Source organism: Rattus rattus, chromosome 6 (assembly GCF_011064425.1).
Source record: "Rattus rattus isolate New Zealand chromosome 6, Rrattus_CSIRO_v1, whole genome shotgun sequence".
Classification (NCBI taxonomy): domain Eukaryota; kingdom Metazoa; phylum Chordata; class Mammalia; order Rodentia; family Muridae; genus Rattus; species Rattus rattus.
In genome coordinates this window covers 154,998,400-155,022,005 of record NC_046159.1, presented here as the reverse complement: position 1 = coordinate 155,022,005, position 23,606 = coordinate 154,998,400, and the positions used below count along the sequence as shown (strand labels likewise).

Below are 23,606 nucleotides of genomic sequence, written 5' to 3'. Positions count from 1 at the left end.
AAACGCTTATGACTGTGTGGTTACTCTCAGCACAGGACTAACGAAAACCAGGAAATGCTACACAAATAACCCAGCAAACAGAGGGTTAAGGGTCAACCTAGACTGCAGAGCTGCATCCTGTAAACAGAATACATATGAGAATAAGGAAATGCAGGTAACCACTAAACCCCTGCACTGTATTCATGAGTTGCATGACAGTAGCCGCTTTCCCAGCAGACTTTTCCACGGGAATATGGCTGATTTACCCCGTTCCTTCAGAAGTATGCAGTATCTCGCATGGAACGGAGCAGTAGTTAATGCGTTGTGACTAAGCACCTTTAAAATGCAGATGCCTATGTGTAAAGAGTGTAATGTGACATCATGAAGTTGAGCCGAAGGCCTGATGCTCACATGCACATGTTAGCTGGGGATGAAAGCTCGATGCTCACATGTACATGTTAGCTGGGGATGAAAGCTCGATGCTCACATGTACATGTTAGCTGGGGATGAAAGCTCGATGCTCACATGCACGTGTTAGCTGAGCTCACATGTACACGTTAGCTGGGGATGAAGGAAGGATTTCTGTTCTTGCTAACCATCTGTCAGCTGTATTTCCTTTCATATAACAATGACTAGATTTCTTTCGTTTCAAGTTTTACAATTCCAATCAAAGAACTTTGAAAAAATACCCCACGTGTGTATTTGCCCTTACTGCCATGCCAATCTCGGCACTGACCCTAAATACCCATCCCAGACAGCCCGAACAGGGCAAACCTTCCCCTTTCAATTAGTGTGTATGGCTCAGACCGTCTAACTCAACCCAGTCTGCCAGTCAAGAAGAAAAGACAGCTCACACCAGGCATGGAGACACAGCGCTTGAAACCCCAATGCTAGGGAGGGGAAGACAGGAAAGTCACCAGCCTGTACTGAAGCAGAGGAGGGAGGGGAAGGGAGGAAGAAGAGAGTTTTAAAAGTCCCTCTGTTGGCTGTGTCATACTCCCAGCACACTGCTGGCACGCGCCCCAGGAGCAGAGCAGTGATGAAGACACGCTTCAGGAATAGCTTACAGCACAGGCCTTTAATGTGGGGAAGAAGTCAAGGCACCTTACCCAAGAAGCTTATACCTTATACAGCGGCCGGCGCACGTCTATGGGACAGTTCTGTATGACTTCATCAACGACATCCGAGATGGACTCCATAAAGTCTGGGTTGGCAAACTAAAGTTCATACAAATATGAAACATTCGTTATACATTTCCTCAAATAACACAAACTATTTTCAAACAACGTTTTAAGACTTCACTTTTAGTGACATGTGTGGGCTTGTCTGAGAGTGGGTTTGAGTGAGTGCAATGCCCACAGAGACCAGAAGAGGTCAGCATGTCCCATGGAGCTGGAGTGTCTGAGTGCAATGCCCACAGAGACCAGAAGAGGTCAGCATATCCCATGGAGCTGGAGTGTCTGAGTACCGTGCCCAGGCTTGAGCATGTGAGTGCAGACCCCACGGAGACAGGGACCGCATGTCCCCCCCGAGGTAGAGTTACAGATAGTTGTGAGCCAGTTCACCAGCCGGACATTCACTGGTTTTACAGGGACAGTCATAAAACACTGTCTTAATCCCACTTTCATGCAGGCCAATGCACACAGTCCTTGAGATTAGTGACTGCTTTATTACTACAGGTCCCCTGAGATCAGTTTCAAATCCATTTTCTTCTATTGATCTTCAGAGATCTTCCTCATCCCCAGGATAGCCCCAACCTTAATTGTTAAAGCAGGTACACCAGGAAGCCACACTGGAACCACCAAGTAACACAACCAACATGCTCACTGGGCCCCTTTACTGAGAACTGCTCCTCGTGCACACTAGGGGGCAGCATCACTCCACATGCACGCGCACGCGCACGCGCACGCGCACGCACACACACACACACACACACACACACACACACACACACACACACACACACTGCTCTCAGACACTCAGCCCTCTTACCTCAGGGTGAAAGAATATTTCTGGTCCCAGGAACCTCTCATAACCAACGTCTATAATGAACTTCCTCTGGTTGATTGCATTGATCCCCGTATACTGTTTGATCCACTTCCGGGGATCCACGTCATACTTAGCAAATTCCTTGACAATATCAGGGCATATGTAACAGTACTTCTCCTGTGTGTACATAAAAAGACATGGCCAGCACTGATAAGTCCCAGTGTCTCTGCCCTCTGACCAATACACAGGAACCCACACCTCACAGACACCTCTGAATTCACCTCTGCCTACACTGTGACTCTCGTGTGGCTGGACCATCTAGCATGTGTCCCGCTGTCCTTCAGCGCAGACACGGCTACACTTGACCAGGTAACTCTGCCTTCTCTGCAATGGTGACGCGTCACTACCATGTTCTCCCTAATTTTGCTGACATATTGTTTGAAGTATCTATCTATGAAGCGTCAGCCTTGTCTCCAGCCGGGCTTTGCTTGCTCCCTCAGACTCCCTGTCAGGTGCCTGCTTCACTGTCTTAGCAAACTAAGCTTGGCCCATTCTAGAATGCAGAAGCCAACTGCATCCTAAAGAGCAAGTGTGGTGTGTGTGTGTGTGTGTGTGTGTGTGTGTGTGTGTGTGTGTGTGTGCATGCGTGTGTGTATTGTGTACGTGTGTCTGTCTTGTGTGTATCTATGTATGCGTGTGTGTGCGTGCGTGCATGTGTGTGTGTGTGTGCGTGTGTGGGTGTGTGTATGTGTGTCTGTGTGTGTGTATGTGTGTGTGCATGCGTGTGCACCTGTGTGTGTGTGTGAGTGCACACATGTGTATGTATGTGTGCATGTGTGCATGCGTGTGTGTGCATGTGTGTGTATATGTGTGTATGTCGGGGGTGCGTATGGGTGTGTGTATGTGTGTGTGTCTGTGTCTCTGTGTGTGTCTGTGTGTGTCTGTGTGTATATGTGTGTATGTGTGTGTGCGTGCACACGTGTGTGTATGTATATGTGTGTCTGTGTCTATGTGTATGTGTGCGTGTGTGCATGTATGTGTGTATGTGTGTGTGCGCATGTGTGTGTGAGTGTGTGCACACACATGCACATGCGTGTGACTTAAGGAGTGCTGTCTATCCCCCTGTTAAATGTCTGCTTGATCCCCTGACCACAATGTACCTGAGAATGTACCCTGCTGGTTAGGTATTCTAAGGCACTTGACCAACACTGGAGAGACACAGTCAATGAATTACTCAGACAATCTAGCTGAGAATCAGACACTAGGCAACTGACATAAGTAAATGACATGGCATAAGTTAGCAGGCACTGCAGAGTAAGAGGAGCAGAATCAGGCAGGAGCCTGGGGTTGCCGATAGATGGCTCCCACTGACTTAGGGGAAAGCTTGGGAATACTGTGGTCTACAGGCAAAGTCTGAGGACTTTGCAGTCCTCGCCCCGGCCACCCAGGAAGGCCTGGCTCTTCCCTTCCGCTTGACTTCAAGTCTCCCCAGTCCTGAGAGCCCAGGTCCATGAGGCAGGGACAAGTGACATTCTTTCTGTCCAGTCCTCTACCTGCACCATCCCAAAAGGATTCTTCTCAACTAGTATCAGCCAAAATTCGGAAATCGTCTCTCATGCGTCCTTGCATTCAACCAGCTTCCAGAGATGCTTGGCTGAGAGGAAACAGCAGGAGAGTTACCCCTCTACCCTGCAGCTCAGAATCAGAGCTGTGTGAGGAGGCCACACGCCACACTCCACGTCAGACCCCTCTCCAGGTCCTCCTGTCGCTAGATGAGAGCCTTGAACACTCAGGATCTCTTGCATTTTGATTTTTTTGAATGTGTTTTGGTTTTGCTAGCTGAGAAGAAAAATCCCTTTTAATGGTCTGTAACTGCCCCCGCACCAGTACGAAGATGGATGAGGTCAAGTAGACACTCTAAATAATGACCCAAGAGCCACTCTGTTCTTCTGTTACTAAGCTCATTCTCCTGTCTCTGTTCTAGCACGTAACTGAGGCTGGAGACGTGCAGGTGCATTCCGCTTAAGGACTCTGAGATCTAGACGGGCAGCGTTCTGTTCTGAGGTATATTCTCAGGGCACAGCGCAGGCAGACACCACCGGGTTCCTGACAGCTGCTGCCGCTGAGACTCACCTCCTGATTCTAAACAGAAGCATGGAGGGAGATGTAGAAGCAGCATGCAGCTAATTGAAGGTTTTGTTTAATTAGGCTCCAATTAAATGATGTTCTACTCCACACACCGGTGGCTCAACACCAGCTATCACGTGCTTTCTGTGTAGGAGAGCACGTTGAACCTCAAGTCCCCAGCACACAGAACTCAACAGCAATCAAGGCCCACGCTCTCAGGGGGACAGGAAGGGACAGGAGGGGACAGTGGCATTGAGGGGACGTCCAAGCACCATTTCTCTCTCACCCCCAAACCAGCCAGGTTCCCTTCTGTTTTTTACCTTAATGGCTTTTGCGGTCTCCAGTGACTGCTCAGGAGGGATTCCCACCTCCCTCTCCCTTAGCAGCTGTTGAATGAAATACGTAATATCTCTACCTGCAATTGGGATGTGTTTGATGCAGCTTCCAATTACATAACCTTCTGCCTGGAGAGGAAGAGGATGCAGGACAGCCATGTCAGTAACCACAGTCCAGAGCCCATGCACAGCCTCACCTTCCCGGATGCCACCCTTCTGGGCACTGAAGTAGCATTTAAAGGCGCCCACTTGTGAGGTTCTGTACCTAAGGTCTTTTTAAATGACTGCATCTGCAGTTCCATTAATATTTAAAATTCTAAATGACTCCAATAGCCTCACTCTCCATAAGCAACCAAAATGTTTCCATTAGGAACATGTAGGAAACGGCACAGGATTATTCATTCCTAAAAGCTGCTGCTGCCCGAGAGAAGAGTTACAGTAGACACAGTAACTCTTCCCTCTAACTACACAGAGCAGGCTTCGTTCGTGCACTCTTAAACCATTGACAAAGCTACCCCTAAACCAAAGTTAGCAACTGTGGAAAAGTACAGAGGACTGTGATCCCCAAAAGCCTGGACCCAGACCCCCATCCCTAGTGTGGAGCAAATGCCCTGAGGGCATTACCGTGTCAAACATGTACTTTAATGGCAGATACTAAGCATTCAAGAAATGGTTCTGTCCAGCACACTGAAAGCGATTCAAAGATAGCTAACCGGTGGTGGCTGAAGACCAGGACAGTGTAGGATCTGGATCCTCCCTGACGCCTTCCTGAGCTACTGAGGGCATGTCTGCAAGAGGCCTGTGGGCGTCCACAATAACTCCGCTATCTATCACCTGGCAGGACTAATGCCTGGAGTCCACATGCCCACAGCAGCGATGCCCTACCCCCCACTCAACTCTGTGGACACACACTTGCCACAGCAGCCAAAGCCTGGCCACCCATACAGCTTGTCTGCAAAGACCCAGGCATGGGGGCACCGGTATCAGTTCCACACTCTAGCACTTCATGGTTTCTATGCCACAGGGCCCAGGGGGAAGAGAGGACATGAAGGTGAACGACAGCTCTGTGCTGCATATGCGTGTGCGTGTGTGTCTATCTGTCTATCTGTCTATCTGTCATCTGTCTGTCTGTCTCTTAACCAAAGCTTGAAAAGCTTCGCAGTTTATAATGTGAACGTCTTGATGGGTTTATGGGTAATTTTTTTCTCTATTGTTTATTACTTTATCCAAATTTTCAGTAAGAAATTAATCTTTGTAAATGGGAGAAGAACCTAAAGTAATACACAGTGAAAATTACAAAAACCCTTTCTCTCTGGACCTAGGCTCTATGTGAAATGTCTTCTCTTCCCACCATACATTTGCTGAGTGACCCTTGACCCTGGGCGAAGTGAAAGAGTGACGAAAGAGCCTCTGCTCACCGTCACCGCAGTGTAGAGATGATGGGAGCAACTGCAGGCAGACCTGGGGCCGGTGCAAGGAGCTGAGGTCTGCTCTTCAAGAGAGCAAGCACAGCAGAGAGAAGCCCGAGGCCAGAGTGGCCTCACCTCCTCCAGAAATTCCCATAAGAGCCGGCATCTGAGACCGCTCTGGAGGGTCCACTCCTCCCAGGAAGAGGGCATGTGGGCAGGGGTATGGGAGGGATAGGGGCTTGGATTGCTGTCCTCCCTGACTACCAAGCCTCTCATGACTTCAGCTTTCAGTAGACACAAATCAGCAAAAAAGGAGTCCGCCTGTTTTGCTTGGCTTTGGCCAAGTTGGGTTTTATTTGTTTGGTTTTTCTTTGATTTGTGTTTGTTTGTTTGTTTGTTTGTTTGTTGTGTGCATACACACACATGTACAAGAAGGCAGGCGTTCCATTTTGTGGAGCTGGTTGACACAAGTTCTCATGTGTCCCAGGCTGGCCCTAAGCTCGGCAAAGACAAGAACAACCTTTCTCTCCTGAACCCGCCTTCACCTTTCAAACGCTGGGATTACAGGCTTGTGCCACCCCACTCAATTTTGGATTTTTTTAATACTCTTATTTGCATTTTAAAATTATATTTAGGGGCCTGGAGAAATGGCTCAGGGGCTAAGATCATGTACTGCTCTGCAGCAGACTGAGCTCTGTTGCCAGCACTGACAGCAGACAGCAGACATAATAACTCCAGTTCCAGCGGTTCCAACATCTCTGGCCTCTTGGGAGAACCTGTATTCACATGCACAAACCCCTACAGAGACACATACATACAATTAAATAACTTTTAATTTTTTTTCAAAACATAAATAAACTTATTTAAGGTCTGGTAAAATAGCTTAGATAAAGGTGCTTGACCTGAGTTTGATCCCTGGAACTCATATGATAGAGAGAACTGACTCCCACAAGATCATATGATCATGACATGCACTCCCATGTAAATGCAGTATGCAACACATACACACACATGTACACACACATGTACAAGCACACACACATACACATGTGTGCACACACACGCACATATGCACACTTACACATGCACACACAGACATACATTCACACCCACAGAATTTTTCAAAAGCAAAAGCCTTCAAATTTAAAAAAGAGCTCTGTAGCGACATTTCTGGTATTCTGGTTTCTTTAAAAACACAGAAATATTATAAGAATGTTTTCATTTTGGTCCCAGGTGTGGGGATGTAGGACCACTTCCAACTGACCACAACAGCTGACTATGATTTTGTCAGCTACAGATAGCTTCTGTTATTGTGTGACATTTGGGATTCTGGGAACTTTTCAGATGGTATAAAAATAAATGCTGGAACCCTAAGAGACGGAGTTGGTGGTTGTCTCTCCCTCCCTCCCTCTCTCTCTAGCCTTCTTTCTCTCCTATTTAGTAATAGGGGTAAAACCAGAGGAAGGGTGGGGAGAAATAGAGCCCATAAGTAGCAAAAAGAAGCTACAGAGCTTCCTATATTTCATGTGTGTTTATAGCTATGGTTGACATAAATAACTGTGGTTAACACTGTAACTATGGTTACTAAGGAAAGCTGAAGAGGGGTGGCCCGGATTGACTGACTTTCTACTGACACTAGTTGATTTATTTTTAAATAATTCCTTCAAGTAATCCCTTGGGCCAAAGAAAGACAGGAAAGCCTCCCGCAGTTGGAGTCAGAAGTGACTCTCCTAATGACTTAAGACTCAAAGGTGGTATGGTGAGGAGCCCTACAATCAAACGGGAACTCTCCCTTCTAGGTCTTTAATTCATCCAGATACAAGAGCAAGTTCTCCAAAGCCCCAGATGGTCAGAGCCCTCAGGTCATGCCCAAGCCTCGGCTTTGACGTCCAGAGTGGTCTCTAGCACAGCTCAGAATGATGACATCTTGGTTAGGATTTCCACTGCTGGGAAGACCACGACCACGGCAGCTCTCTTTAGTGGGGCTGTCTTACAGTTCAGAGGTTCTGTCATGGTGGGCAGCATGGTGGCATGCCGGAGGACACGTGCTGAAGGAGGACTGAGAGGACCACATCTGGATTCCCAGGCAGCAGGGATGAATAGCCACATAGGCCTGGCTCGAGCACCTGAAACCTCAAAGCCCGCCCCCAGTGATGCACTTCCTCTAACGAGGCCACGCCTCCTAACAATGTCACTCCCTGTGGGCCATTTTCATTCAGGCCACCACAATGAACCAGGACACTGATGTGACACTCATGGGAATACAGCAGAAGTCTGACAAAAACAAACAAACAAACAAAAACAAAAAACAAACAAACAAACAAAAAAAAACTGTGACTACAGAATTTGCTCCATAATTCAAAACGACCAAAGGCATAAACATAGCCATCTTTCGAACTCTTTCTCACCTTCTTGGACTCTAAATTACCACTGCCAAGGCTGGCATGGTGGCACATACTTTTAATGCCAGCACTTGAGAGGCAGAGGCAGAGGCAAAGAAGTGTCTGCCAGTTCAAGCCAGCCACAGAGACCCTGTCTCAAAATAAAAAGAAAGATAGAAAGAAAGAGAGGGGGAAGGAAGAAGGAAGGGAAGGAGGGAGATAGGGAGGGAGGAAGAGAGGGAGGGAGGGAGGGAGGGAGGGAAGGAAGGTCCCATTGCTGTTTCTACTACAGCACATAAGCATGTTGCTCGGAGGAAATTGAGTTTTGTTTTGCCTTTTTTGCATCTTCTCTTACCCCGGGTCAGGTTAACCCTCCGAGAACAAAGCAAGAGCCCATGCTTACCACCGGGATAACATGGGTGACGCCGTCTCCACTGTCTATGACTATCCCCGTCAGGGTGCGTTCACCAACTTGCCGGGATGTCCAAGAGGCCGCCAGGGCCAGCACTGCCTAGAGAGACATGGAAGAGAGGCATAAAACCCAGGAAGATCAGGGGCCGCCGCTGGCCTCAGATTCTGCAGTGAACTCTTTCTGACTTCTCACACCTGACAAACTTCCCCTTCCCAACCCCACATCTCCCAAATTGCAATTCTCACTTAGTCAACGGGCCAGTTTTCACTTCAAATGAAGGGGTCAAGTTTTCAACAAAAACCTACACAGTTTTACAAAAAAAATCAATGAAATGGAATCCCACTGCTAAATCATTAGATCTAACTTCTAATCTGCTGAGGGTCCAAGCGCAGCCACAAACACTGCAGGCTGACACACACGTGGAGCGTTTGCTTGTTTGTTTGTTTGTTTGTGAGTTTATCTGTGGTTGAAGGTAAGGTCTTGCATAACCCAGGCTCATTGTGTAGCCAAGAATGGCCTTGAACCCCTGATCTTCCTGCCTCCAACTCTGCACAGGAAACCTGCAGAGCCAGACCAGCTTTATTCAGTGGCAGTGACGAGTGTCTGGCCAGGCTGAGCACAAACAGCCCTGGGACTGCTGCTTCTGACACTGTCAGGATCACAAAGACAACAATGTGGTTTGTTTGTTTTTTTTTAATTACCTGTACTGCAATGTAGAGCCCTGGTACATTAAATGATTCAAACATGATTTCTGCAAGGTACTCTCTGTTCTCTGGTGTGTTCAGTGGAGGTTCTGTCTGTAAGAGAACATTATCTACATCAGAACTATAAAAAGGCTAACCCTCAGGTAGGTTGGCCAGGGTAAAGACCGGCTTCACTGAGGGCGACTACTGTAGCTTACTGTGGGTCTTAAAAGCGTTGACAAGGCAGAGTGAGGCTGGGTGGGGCTTCTGCTCTCACGACTCACCCAAAGTTCAAAGTTCGACCAGTCACAGAAAAAGGAAGGGCTTGTTCATCACCTCCCTAAAACAGAGAGCCCTGATGCGGGGCACCACAGGCAACGGAATTCAGCCAGGAGTGAGACTCATGACACGAGACCCGGTGTCTGGGCCAGAGACAGCCGAGCTCTCCAAAGAAGCAGCAGAGGTCAGGCAGAAGCTTCCTCCCACCTGGCACTCACAGCACAGCTCAGCCCATCACACTCCAGGATGACTGCCATGTTCCCCAGGCAGCAACCTCCTGGACATACAAGCCCACACTCACACATGCACTGAGAGCAAATGCTAACAGTCAATATTATGTAAAAATGCTAAAACAAAGAGAAAAGTAATTGAAACATAAATGGAACAAACACACACACACACACACACACACGAAGAAGCAGCCTACAATACTGCAAACTGGAGATTCTGGGCAGCAACCTGATGTCACAGTGACCTTACAAGACAGGTCAGTCAGGTACACTAAAGCACAGTATACAATCGTCTCAGGCTGTGTGCACAGATCCTGGTGAAACACAGATACATTTAGCATTGAGACCTCAGCCCTAACCCCGTGGTATCTCATTATGTATGCTCAAGTATTCCAAAATCCAAACGCTTCTGGTTGCACACGTTTTTGAGTAAGGAACAGTGGTTGCGTACCTAGCGGGGCATGGGAAAAAGCGGGTAGAATCTTGAAAGACTCTCACCAAGTCGCGAAGCCTTTTAAAAACGGTGACTACCACCAAGTAGGACAGAAATCACCAGACAGCAGAAAATGAAAACAAGGGGTTGTATTCTTTCAAAACAATGGAGCTCTACATCTTATATTCATGTAAACTACAAAAATCAATGAAAATCTTCTGGGCCACATTATCCTTTATTCCGGACTCAAGAGTCCCCTAAAATCCATGCATTAAAGCCCTAAACCCGCAACCGTGACCTCCCTCTTCCTCTCGCCTACTGTCTGCCTCCCTCCCCACCTTTCTCCTTACCACATTAGCACAGGGAAGATGCCAAGCCAGGACTCAGCAAGAAGGCAGCATGGAAGGGCCAGGAAGAGGCCCCGGCAGGAACCAGCCCAGACAATACCTGCCTGGTCTTGAACCTGCAGCCTCCAAAACTATGGAAAATACATGTCTCTTGATTGAGCCACTCTGTCTGTGGTGTTGTCAGGGCAGCAGAGCACACGATGAACACTTCAAGCAGGAAAATATAGCCTCTGGCTTCAGTATGGTTACTTTAACTCTGTGGTGCGCACAGCTACACAGTCTCCGTGAGAGAAAGGGAAACCCAATAATTTGGTATTTGGCCACAGCATCAATCTAACATTTTTGCAAAACCAAAATGTTTATTAACTGTGCATAAACTCAGAAAATTAATATTAATGCCGAGAAGGTCTTCTATATGCTGCTCAGGGTGAGGTGAGCAATGGACTATATACAATCACAACACGGTGACTGCTTGAGAATCCCAAATTAAACCCTAATTATCTTAAATAAAGAGTGCTCAGAGAAAGCCTCCTTGCTGAGAACTAGCTTTCATAGTATAAGAAGGTGCTATGCAAGCTGCCACGGAGGCAGCAGCTGGTAGTCCTAGCGAGCCGTGATGCCTATGAGCCACGGCAATGACCAGCCTTTCAGGACGGTCCTGAACGACGGTGCTCAGACTTGCTGGTAACCAGAAGCTCTCTAATCAAACCCAAGCTTTCTTAACAACCTGGCACTGACCACCTAGCCAACCTGCCAGGGCAATGGAGGTCATGGGTCTTAGAGGAGAAGCTGCTAACACTACTTTACTAGACCAGCATTCTAAATACTTATTCTCATACCCACAGGTAAGTGGAAATCTCATCTGTGACAGCTGGGCGTATGCCAATTTGACACACGAGCTAGAGTTATCTGAAAGAAAGGAATCTTAATGGAGAACAGGCCTCCATGAAACCCAATGGTAAGGCATTTTATCAATCAGTGATCAGTGGGGGAGGACCCATTCCATTGTGGGTGGTGCCATCCCTGGGCTGGTGGTCCTGGGTTCTATAAGAAAGCAGGCTGAGCAGGCCAGGGGAAGCAAGCCAGTAAGTAACATCCCTCCATGGCCTCTGCATCAGCCCCTGTCTCCAGGTTCCTGCCCTCCTTGAGTTCTTGTCCTGAGTCCTTTCAATAATGAACAGTGCTATGGATGTGTAAGCTGAAGAAACCCTTTCCTCCCCAACTTGCATTTTTGGTCATGATGTCTCATCACAGCAATAGAAACCCTGACTAAGACATCAGCCCTCTCCCGTTAGAAGTTTGATTTTGTAGGACACAGAGACCACCACATAAAATCACAACTGGTCAAAATACAAAGAATACCAGGTCATATGGTGTCTGGCTGAAAGAAATACACCTGCGACCTAAGGCTCAGCGAGCAATGAAGAAGAGGGGATAGAAAGATTATAAGAGCCAGGGGTCCAGGAAGTGCTTTGAGATTATAGAGCAATCTCCTAGAAAGGGCAGGGAAGCTTCTCACCCATGCTACTGGAACAAAACCAACAAGAGCACTACACATGCCGATGTGAAAGGCCATGACGCTCCACCCCTAGACATCAACCAACCACTGCTGAGAGAGAGAATTAGGTTTTCCCAGGGAGGAGTCCCCTGACTGGTTATACAATACCATGTGGTCAGCCCTGAGCTCACGTACATAAAAGCAGCACTAAATGGACTCAGCAGGTTATACTTACATATCTATGTGTTTATACATGTAACAACAACAACAACAACAATAATAATAATAATACAGATAATGAGTTTGAGAGACAGCGAAGGGTACATTGAAGGAGTTGGAACAAGAGAACACAGGAGGAACTGGATGGAGGAAAGGAGAGGAGGGGAAATGATATATTCTAATTAAAATGTGTAATTATTAAGAAAGAAAAGAAAGATCTATACATAGAATCAAATGGTATGTAGAGGTGGGCACAGTGCTACACACCTTTTATGCCAGCACTCAGGGACACAGCAGACAGATCTAAGAGTCTGACAGCAGCCTGGTACATGGGGAGTTCAGGCAGGGTGAGACCCTGCCTCACACAACAACAAACAGCCTGCACGCCTGTATCCACAGAGACTACGCTGTGTCTCAGGGACCAGAAGCAGGAGTTAGTGTCTGAAAACAGAACAAGTACAGGACAGACAGGCGTCAGCTGCCCGCTATACAGCTCTTCTGGTGACGGCTACGGAACGCCAATGAGACATGTGTCCCATAAGCTTGTGAATTTGAACACGTGGACCCCCTAGGTGACGCTTTCGGCTTTTAGGGAACGTGGACTTGCTGAAGGAAATACGTCACTGGGGGTGGACCTTGAGGTTTTATTCTCTCACTCTGCTTCCTGTTTGCTCTCTCTGGTTCATGTCAGTTTCCTGCGCCTGTCATCATGTCCGGCGCTTGCTGGCTTGCCTCCCAACCATAGCCACTCTGGAACCTTACACCAAAATAAACTCTCTTCCTTACGCTGCCTTTGGTCACAGTGGTTTATCACAGCAGTAGAAAAGTAATAACATAAAGACTGAAAATAAAACTGGAGCACGGACCACCACGATGGCTCAGCGCATGAAGGTGGTGCCGTCGAAGCTGACCTGAGCTCACGCCTCGGCGCACATGGAAGAAGGAAGGAACGACTCCTACACGCTGTCTTTTACACGCTGTCTTTTACACGCTGTCTTCTGACCTCCGCATGAGCACACACACAGCACTCATACACACAAACGCAAAAATAAATGAATACAGTAGCAAGAAAACGCTGAATATAAAATACAAAATCGTGGGTTAAAAGACTGAGTGGAAGAGCTAAACAGACGGCTCGGTGGTTAAGAGCACTGGTTGCCCTCCCAGAGGTCCTGAGTTCAATTCCCAGCAACCACACGGGGGCTCACAACCATCTGTAATGGGATCTGATGCCCTCTTCTAAAGACAGCAACAGTGTCCTCATATACATAAAATCAATAAATCTTTAAAAAAAAAAAAAAAGAGGGAGTGAAAACCTACTAAACGTTACCAATCGCTGTGCTAATGTGTCGAGGCTGAGAAAGGCACAGACATTGCTTCCAAACATCCTGGTCCCTCCCTTCATCTCTCCTGTCAAAAGGAGGGAGCTTACACACCTGGGTGTGACTGGACCAGGGCCCACACAAACCCCTCACATAGCAATGCAGCCCCCTTAGCTATAGACTGAACTCTGACAGAAGCAGACGACCACAGAGCTGGAGCAGACACGACATGGCTGTGGCGCTCTGGCCCATGGGGTCCCTGACGCGTAACCTACGAGATGGGCACGGAGCAGCTGAGCTCTGTCTAGCGGCTCGCCTCAGACCTGTGAATTACCTATTCCAACAGGTACTATGAGGGGTACATATTAGCGCCGTGTGGCCGTTACTGGTTAGTCACTGACTGATACCGGAAACGGCAGCAGGCCCGGACAGAAGACATGCCGTAGACTTCTTTGTGAGCCAGGATGACTGAGCAGGTAAGTTCTAGCCAATAAGATACCAAAGCGGACACCAAACAGTAGACCCTCCCTCTCCCCTCAGAATAAAGAAATCCCTGAAGCTACAGCAACCAACCGTGGGACAGTCTGCATCCCTACCAGAGAAGCCAGGCATCAAGTACACTAGAGAAGAAAGACCCCAGACACCAGAGAGCATCCATGCCCAACACCAACTGCCTGCCTTAGACGTATTTTATCAAGAAAATCAGAGCCCCCAACTTGTCTGAACTACTATTCTTAGACTCCTATCACTGGCTACAAATCATAACCCACCATCTTTGAAGAGTTAAACTCTACTTCTACTTCAGGAAACACTTGTTACACAGTCAGGGTCTCTTGGTTCTGGAATCAAAGTCAGTGTGCCTGAGGGTACGCCCTCATAACCCATTTCCTCCTCAGCCTTTTGTCTCCTTCTTCCTGTCCATCACCAAAGGACAAGTCACCAGGCAAGGGTGCCCCTGGAAGGCACACTTAATAAAACATTCCCAAACCGTTACACGAGAGCAAGGTTTCCTTACTGTGTTAATGTTGAAGCGTATGATTAGAACATCACATAAAATTAAATTGCACGGACACTGTAATCCACAGCAATCATAAAACTATCACCTGGTGCTGATATAAAATGAATAACTAATGAGTACTATGAAAAATAATCTATATTTCTCCGTGAGCTGGAAAACTGATGCACATACCTAGTTCTACCCTCAAGCCCCTCCATAATCGCAGTTTAAAAAACATTTTTATTACTATTATTGGTATTTGTGTGTGCCCGTGAGCACAGACTCACAAGTGTCACACACGCCATGAGGGTCAAAGGTCAGCTTTTGGGAATCCTGTCTCTTCTTGCACTGCGGGTACAAACTCTGGGGACCAAACAAGTTTGCAGAGAATGCACTTTTACCTACTGCGCCGTCTCACTGCCTAAGAAACAACTTTTAAAATACAAACGGCCAATGAAAAGAGAGCCGGGGAGGAGGTGAAACATGTCGGGTGGGCCAGCGAGACTGAGTGGACCCATCAGCCATCTCTCTCCGCGCTGACGAGTGGCCACTGAGCTGGGAAGGGCTTGTCCAAGCCACCACTGATGTGCTGCTCAGTTTTACGTCAACTTGACACACGCTGGGATTACCTGAGAGGACGGAACCTCGATCTTACGCCCCCACTGAGATTCAGCCGGCGGGGGTTTTCTGAACTAATGATTGGAGGGGGAGGGCCCAGCCTACTGTGGTCCTGGGCTCTGTAAGAAAGCAGGCTGGTGAACGGGCCATCTTCAGTAACCAGGCAAGGCCTCGAGGGGAAGGACTGGGACACCAACCCAGCCACAAAACCTTCAACCTACAGCCTGTCCTGCCTGGACAGTGCTCTAGAATGGGGACCTAGGAGAGCTGTATCAGAGACCAGGGAGACTGCATCCAGCAACCGATGGGAGCAGATGCAGAGAACCACAGAACACTAGGCAGAGCTTGGAGAGTCCTGTGGAGGAGGGGAGGAAGAACTGGAGGAACCAGAGGAGCCAAGGACAGCACAGAGTCAACTGTCCAGGACTCATGGGGGCTCGCAGAGATCAGGGAGCCTGTAGGGGTCTGACCTCGGTCCTCGGCATATGTGCTATGGCTAAGTAGCATGGTGTTCCTGTGGGACTCCTAACAGTGGGAGCAGGGGCTGTCCTGACTCTTACGCCTACTTGTGGGACCCTTTTCCTCCTACTGGGTTGCATTGACCAGCCTCAATAGGAGGGTTTATGCTTAATTTTACTGCATCTGGTTATGCTGTGCTCGATTGATATCCCTGGGAGGCCTGCTCTTTTCTGAGAGGAGGAAGAGGTGGGGTGGATGTTGGGGACAGGAGGGCTGGGAGGGAGAAACTGAGGAGAGAAAAGGGAAGGGAAACTGCAGTCAGGATACAATATATGAGAGAAGAATGAAAATTTAAAGAAAAAAAGGAAAGGGAGGGAGGGAGGGAGGAAGGAAGGAAGGAAGGAAGGAAGGTAGGTAGGTAAGTAGCTGGCTGAGCAAGCCAGTAAGCAGCTCTCCTCCATGGTCTCTGCATCAGCTCCTGCCTCCAGGTTCCTGCGCTGTTTGAGTTCCTGCCCTGACTTCCTTCCGTGATGAACGGCTGTGGAAATGTAAGCCACATAAACCCTTTCCTCCCCAACCAGCTCTTTAGTGATGGCGTTACGCTGAAGCAAGACAGATTCTTAGACAACAGTCCAAGGAATTGCAGAGTGTGACATACACGATGAAATTAGCATAGTGAGATCCATTTCTTTGTTTGCTAACCAAAAACCTGATTTAAGGTGGGGGGGGGAGGGATGTGATGGTGTGAACCTGTAATCCCAGACCTGGAGACATGGAGACTGGTGAGTCCCTGGAGCTTGATACACACACACACACACACACACACACACACACACACACACACACACACACACACACACAATGGATAACATCTGAGGCTGCAGGAGTGAGCACACAGATGTCTGGTCATCCTGGTCTCTCCACGCTCACTATCGCCAGCGGCGTCACCACACCATGGCCCCGGTCACCCTCCCTCGTGCCCCACCTCAGGCCACACCCACCCCCATCACGATGCTTTAGTTGGCTCCTTACTGTTGCCACGATGGCGGGTGGTCTTGCCTGTTCTTTATGAGTTATATTCATAAAGTCTGAAAGATCTCTTCTGAAGTTACAACTTGATTTCCACTCAATACCACTGTGATCCCAATTTTTGTGAGGCTGAGGCAGGAGGATCACAATTTTGAGGCCTGCCAAGGTTTCAGAGAAAGAGAGTTCATGCGCAAACTCAGCAACTTTAGACCCTGCTTCAAAATGTGAAAAAAGCAGAGACGCGGTGGGCACTAGGGTATTCGGTGGGCGCTATGGGGCGTGGTGGGCACTAGGGTATGTGGTGGGTATTAGGGGGCCTAAGTGGCGGGCACTAAGGGTGTCCTAGGTGGCGGAGTGCTTGCCATGCATGCCTCAAGGCCTAAGGTTCAATTCCCAGAACAAAATAGAAAAAAGAAAAAGAAAAACCCCAAACTCTGTAAAGCATGGCCCTGGCAAACATGGTGGCCGGTGGCTCACACTCATAATCGCCACCCCAGGAGTCTGAGGCAGCAGGACCGTTGTGGGTTGAAGCCAGAGTGTGCTACATAGTAAGTCCCAGGCTGGTCTGGGCTATGGAATGCCTCAAACAGCATGGTTTTGTGTTCAGGTCTGGGCGGTTCAGTGCTAAGACAAGCACAGGATTCCTATCTGCCACCAGCTCAGTCCACAGGCCAGCGTGCGTCTCTAAAAACCTCGGTGTGACTCTAACCAAGCAAGTGAAAGATCCGTATGACAAAAACTTCAAGTCCCTGAAGAAAGAAATTGAAGAAGACCTCAGCAGATGGAAAGATCTCCCATGCTCATGGGTTGGCAGGATTAATATAGTAAAAATGGCCATTTTGCCAAAAGCAATCTACAGAGTCAATGCAATCCCCATCAAAATTCCAACTCAATTCTTGATAGAGATAGAAAGAGCAATTTGCAAATTCATCTGGAATAACAAAAAACCCAGGATAGCGAAAACTATTCACAATAAAAGGACTTCGGGGGAATCACCATCCCTGACTTCAAGCAGTATTACAGAGCAATAGTCATAAAAAATGAATGGTATTGGTACAGAGACAGGCAGATAGACCAGTGGAATAGAATTGAAGACCCAGAAATGAACACACCTATGGTCACTTGATCTTTGACAAAGGAGCCCCAAAACTATCCTATGGAAAACAGACAGCATTTTCAACAAATGGTGCTGGTTCAACTGGAGGTCAGCATGTAGAAGAATGCAAATTGATCCATGCTTATTGCCCTGTACAAAGCTTAAGTCCAAGTGGATCAAGGACCTCCACATCAAACCAGATACACTCAAACTAATAGAAGAAAAACTAGGGAAGCATCTGGAACACATGGGCACTGGAAAAAAATTCCTGAACAAAACACCAATGGCTTATGCTCTAAGAGCAAGAGTTGACAAATGGGACCTCATAAAACTGCAAAGCTTCTGTAGGGCAAAGGACACTGTCATTAGGACAAAACAACAACCAACAGATTAGGAAAAGATCTTTACCAATCCCATATCCAATAGAGGGCTAATATCCAAAATACACAAAGAACTCTAGAAGTTAAACTCCAGAAGACCAAATAACCCTATTAAAAAAAATGGGGTACAGGGGTTGGGGATTTAGTTCAGTGGTAGAGCACTTGCCTAGCAAGCACAAGGCCCTGGGTTCGGTCCCCAGCTCTGAAAAAAAGAAAAGAAAAAAAAATGGGGTACAGAGCTAAACAAAGAATTCACAGCTGAGGAATATCGAATGGCTGAGAAGCACCTAAAGAAATGTTCAACATCGTTAATCATCAGGGAAACGCAAATCAAAACAACCCTGAGATTCCACCTCACACCAGTCAGAATACCTAAGATCTATAACTCAGGTGACAGCAGACGCTGGCAAGGATGTGGAGAAAGAGGAACACTCCTCCATTGTTGGTGGGATTGCAGACTGGTACAACCTCTCTGGAAATCAGTCTGGAGTTTCCTCAGAAAATTGGACATTGCACTACCTGAGGACCCAGCTATACCTCTCCTGGGCATATACCCAAAAGATGCTCCAACATACAACAAAGACACATGCTCCACTATGTTCATAGCAGCCTTATTTATAATAGCCAGAAGCTGGAAAGAACCCAGATGCCCTTCAACAGAGGAATGGATACAGAAAATGTGGTATATCTCCACAGTGGAGTACTACTCAGCTATCAAAAACAATGACTTCATGAAATTCATAGGCAAATGGATGGAACTGGAAAATATCATCCTGAGTGAGGTAACCCAATCACAGAAAAACACACATGGTATGCACTCACTGATAAGTAGAGATTATCCCAAAAGCTCTAATTACCCAAGATGCAACTCATGAAGGATGACTAAAATGCAGATGCTTCACTCCTTCTTAAAATGGGGAACAAAAGTATTCATAGGAGGGGATATGGAGGCAAAATTTGGAGTAGATACTGAAGGATTGGCCATTCAGAGCCTGCCCCACATGTGGCCCATACATATACAACCACCAAACTAGATAAGATGGATGAAGCAAAGAAGTGCAGGCTGACAGGAACCGGATATAGATCTCTCCTGAGAGACACACCCAGAATACAGCGAATACATAGGTGAATGCTAGCAGCAAACCACTGAACTGAGAATGGGACCCCCATTGGAGGAATTACAGAAAGGATTGAAAGAGCTGAAGGGGCTTAAGACCCCATATGAACAACAATGCCAACCAACCAGAGCTTCCAGGGACTAAGCCACTACCCAAAGACTGTACATGGACTGACCCTGGGCTCCAGCTGCATACGTAGCAGAGGATGGTCTTGTTGGGCACCAATGGAAGGAGGAGCTCTTGGTCCTTCCAAGGTTGGACCCCCGGTGTAGGGGATTGTCGGGGGTAGGGGTAAGGGGGTAGATGGGGAGGGAGACACTCTTATAGAAGGGAAAAGGGAAGGGTTAGGGGGCTGATGGACAGGAAACCAGGAAAGGGAATAACATTTGAAATGTATACAAGAAATACCCAATAAAAAAAGAAAGGAAAAGAAAACCTGCTATTACCAGCTTGTTCTCGCTCTGTACCTCCAATGCCCAGGTACGAGAGTCACAAAGGACAGTCCTGTGGGCTCCTAAAGGGCTGGTGATATGAGTCATGCAGGGCTTATACACACTAAAGCCTTAGGCGCACTAAACCCCAAGTCCTCGCCTAAAACAGCCGTTAGATGTCTCCGCTCCCTCCCACATCTGCTTCCCTCCTTCTAGCTCCACCCGCTGACAGGAGATGGCTCCACTGGGAAAGGGCTTGCCACACTAGCCCTGAGTCCATCCCCCACGCACACGCAAAGGTTCAGGAAGATCAGCAAACACACCTGTGAGAGGCAGGGCAGAGGACCCACGTGGCTCCCTGCAGAGCCAGTGTGGGAAGCTCTGGCTCAAGACATGAAGATGGAGAACCAGCACGAGGGCCCAGCCCTTGCCACAAAGACCGGAGTCCGAGGTGTTAGGATCTGCCTGGTAAGAGAGAAACCTGGCGTGCTCTTCTCTGCCCTTCAAGTGCATACCACAGCACACACATACCCCGCACTACCACACAAAATCCGTAAGTGTAACTTTTTACTATAAAAACGAGGTGGAAGGGCTACAGAGTTTTCTTAGTGGTTAAAATCTTACAGAGGACCTAGGTCTGGTTCCCAGCACATGTCTCTGTCCGCTTGCAATGCCTGTAACCCTAACTCCAGGGGATCCAAGGCCCTCTTCTGGCCTCTGTGCTACACACACACACACACACACACACACACACACACACACACACACACCTGACAGAAACAGGAAATTCCCTCACCGTATCCAGCACTTGCAGAATTCAAAGTACAGTGTGTACAGTATGACTTTTTTTATTTTAGTAATGAATTTGAATATTTTTAAAATTCACCATAGGTGCCTACTAGCAAATGGACTTTTCTAGGCTAACATAAAACACCACCTCCTAGAAACGGATTGTTTTTCCAGTTTTTATATATATGCTAAACCAGAAAAGGATGTGTATCTATGAGAGATGGGAGGGGGGAGCAGGAGGAAAATAGAGGCAGGACAGAGAAAGAGGCAAAAAATCTGGGTAGCTTTCTGCCCGCCTACCTGCCTGCCTGCCTGCCTGCCTGCCTGCCTGCCTGCCTTCCTTCCTTCCTTCCTTCCTTCCTTCCTTCCTTCCTTCCTTCCTTCCTCCCTTCCTTCTTTCCAGGAAAGTGTCCTGTGGCTTGTACCCACACTTCCTCCACGGGCCTTAGATCAGACGCCCTTCAGGCAGAGGCAGAGACGAGCTGGCACAGTTAGCTGAAGCAGGCAGAAGGAAGAAGCAGCTGGGCACGGTGCCTGGCCTAAAATCCTATCCAAGGGGTAGTCAGTGATAAGCTGAGCGCCAAGCCCAGCCGGCGCAGTCTGAGACAAAGTAACTCACACACTCTCAATTTCCTGGCTTCCTTTAGTCAATGTAACCACTGTGTGAGTGCAGGGGAGGAAACACAGAGGCCTGTGACACAAGCTACACCTGACAGTCTGAGTGTGAAAACACACCTCAGAGACAGGTCAGAGCACACTCAAAGACTTGCCTTGATAGACATTAAACATGTAGATTCCATAACTATTAGCCTTGTAGTTACCACCTTCTAAACCAGACAACTCTAAAGAGTGTGTGTAGGAAATAATTATAACTGAATTTGAAACCATTTAACAATATGCTTGCATAGAGAAATCCAAAGCTTACTCACCTGCGTTTAATGTGCAGCTTATGTTGTATAGAGTTGCTGTTTATGAAGTAAGCGTTTTATACCTTGAACTACTTTTAATGTAAAAAGGCTACTCCACAGAAGGAAACATTGTTGAACAGAACAATCAGATCTCATAGATGCCGAGAGGGACTTCTCCTTATTTCTCTATGCTGATTTGTTTGACAGGACACTTAAGTGTCATGATCAGAGCCCATAGCTCAGATCAGCTCCCTCTTACAGTAGGATCTAAACACTGCAAAGTGACATCCTCTGCTATGACAGAATAACACTCATTTACTTCTCCAGGACACAGAGGACACAAGAGCTTCCCACCCAAGCCTCCCTCTCTGGACCCTGTGCTGGAGGTTACAGTAGTCACCCCTCCTCTCAGTCTAAGAGACCCACTGACAACTCAGGCACTGGGCAAAACCACCGGAAGGTTCCTCAGAATGGCTGCCAAGCTTCAGGAAGTTTCCTTCTACTACTGAGCAGACATACAAGAAGACTCTGAAGTAGCAACACAGAGAGTTGGACAGCTGTCCTGAGGCACCAGAGAGCCACGAGAAGACGCCATACTAAAAGACCAGTCTGTCTCCAAGCTGTTGAACCAAGCGGCCCAAGGCAGCCAGGCTCTGGCCTTCCTGAGCTACAGGGTGCTAAGCCTTTTAGGTCCTTGATATTTTTCTTGCACTTTCTGGTATTTGGCCCTAAAAGCAGCCTGATTCATGCCAAAGTCTGTAGGAGGACTTTGTGTTTTAAAAAAATCCAAGTACTTTGGAATTCGCAGGAATATATTTCTCTTGGTTCCAACTACTCACCATTAAAAAATAATGGTCCTCAGGTTCGGCACGGAGATATTTAAAGACCACCTGTTCCATGAACCTTTCCATAAGATCCCAGTCTTCAACGATGCCATGTCGTATAGGCCACTGGAGCAAAAAGGACAGAAGCAACAACTTCACCACGCAAGCACAGAGGAGGCCGTGTGGGCCAACAGAACAGAGGCGTCCTGTGGGAAGCTCCCGGTGATCGGAATTTAAACAGCATGGTTTATAAGGAACTACTCATACAGTGTGTTTACGGCAGCGCCTCTCAGTACATGGAACTACCTGGGTGGCCATGGGCAGACTCATCTACACCAACGCCCTCTGGTCCTTTTGTGATTACGGAAGAAACACTGGTTTTGCTGGTGAAGAGGTGGAGAAACAGGAACTACTGAGCACTGCTGGTGAACTGTAAACCGATAGAACTATTACAGACGTCAGTGTGGAGGTTCCTGAAGAGAACTAAACACAGAACTCAGTATAGCCCAGGGAGTCCACGTACGGCATGTAACAACTGAAGGACTCCAAGGCATGAACCGGGGAGATATAGGCATGTCCATGGCGACTGTTGTGTATTCACAGTAGCCAAGAAATGGAACCCAGCCAGATGTCTATCAACACGTGGGTGGATTCCTTTTAAGTGTAGTACCGGTACACAATGGAATTTTATTTGGCCATTTAAAAAAGTGAAATCAGGGGTTGGGGATTTAGCTCAGTGGTAGAGCGCTTGCCTAGCAAACGCAAGGCCCTGGGTTTGGTCCCCAGCTCCGAAAAAAAAAAAAAAAAAAAATAAATAAATAAAAAAATAAAAAAGTGAAATCATGACAACTGCAAGAAAATGGATGCAAAGGGAGACTGTTGGGGCAAATAAAATAAGCCAGACTCAGAAAAACAGGGACTGCATGTTTCTTCTCATATATGGAACCTAGATTTAAATCAATCAATCAATCAATCAATCTCTCTCTCTGTGTCTATGTATGTGTATGTGTGTGAATGAGTCTGTGTGTATATGTGTGTAAGAGAGAGAGAATGTGTGTGTGTGTGTGTGTGTGTGAATGTACATGTATGTCTGTGTGTTCCTGTAATGAGTGAAAGCAAAAGGGTACCATGAGTGGAGGGGAAGTGCTCTTAAGGAAGGCAGAAGAAAAGGAGAATGGTGAAGTTCATGTGTCACGAGGGCAGAGAGGAGGAGTGTTTGGAGGAAGGGAGGGAACTGCAAAGGTGGGCAGGTAGACAAGGGAGGTCATGAGGTCATCAGAGGAAGTGGGGAAGAGTAAGACAAAGTACAGTGAC

At 47.5% G+C, this 23,606-nt stretch overlaps 1 protein-coding gene across 2 annotated transcripts in view; it reads right to left on the bottom strand.

Moving 5' to 3' along the window:
* Actr3b (actin related protein 3B) overlaps positions 1-23,606 on the bottom strand; it is a 94,221-nt gene that overhangs the window by 19,680 nt on the left and 50,935 nt on the right. For both annotated transcript variants that reach the window (XM_032907166.1, XM_032907167.1), the window contains 6 exons: positions 22,308-22,418; positions 9,334-9,429; positions 8,624-8,731; positions 4,416-4,559; positions 1,972-2,145; positions 1,104-1,196 (listed from right to left, as the gene is read on the bottom strand). In XM_032907166.1, coding sequence (XP_032763057.1) covers positions 1,104-1,196; positions 1,972-2,145; positions 4,416-4,559; positions 8,624-8,731; positions 9,334-9,429; positions 22,308-22,418 — 726 coding nt within the window. The remainder of the gene's footprint in view (positions 1-1,103; positions 1,197-1,971; positions 2,146-4,415; positions 4,560-8,623; positions 8,732-9,333; positions 9,430-22,307; positions 22,419-23,606) is intronic.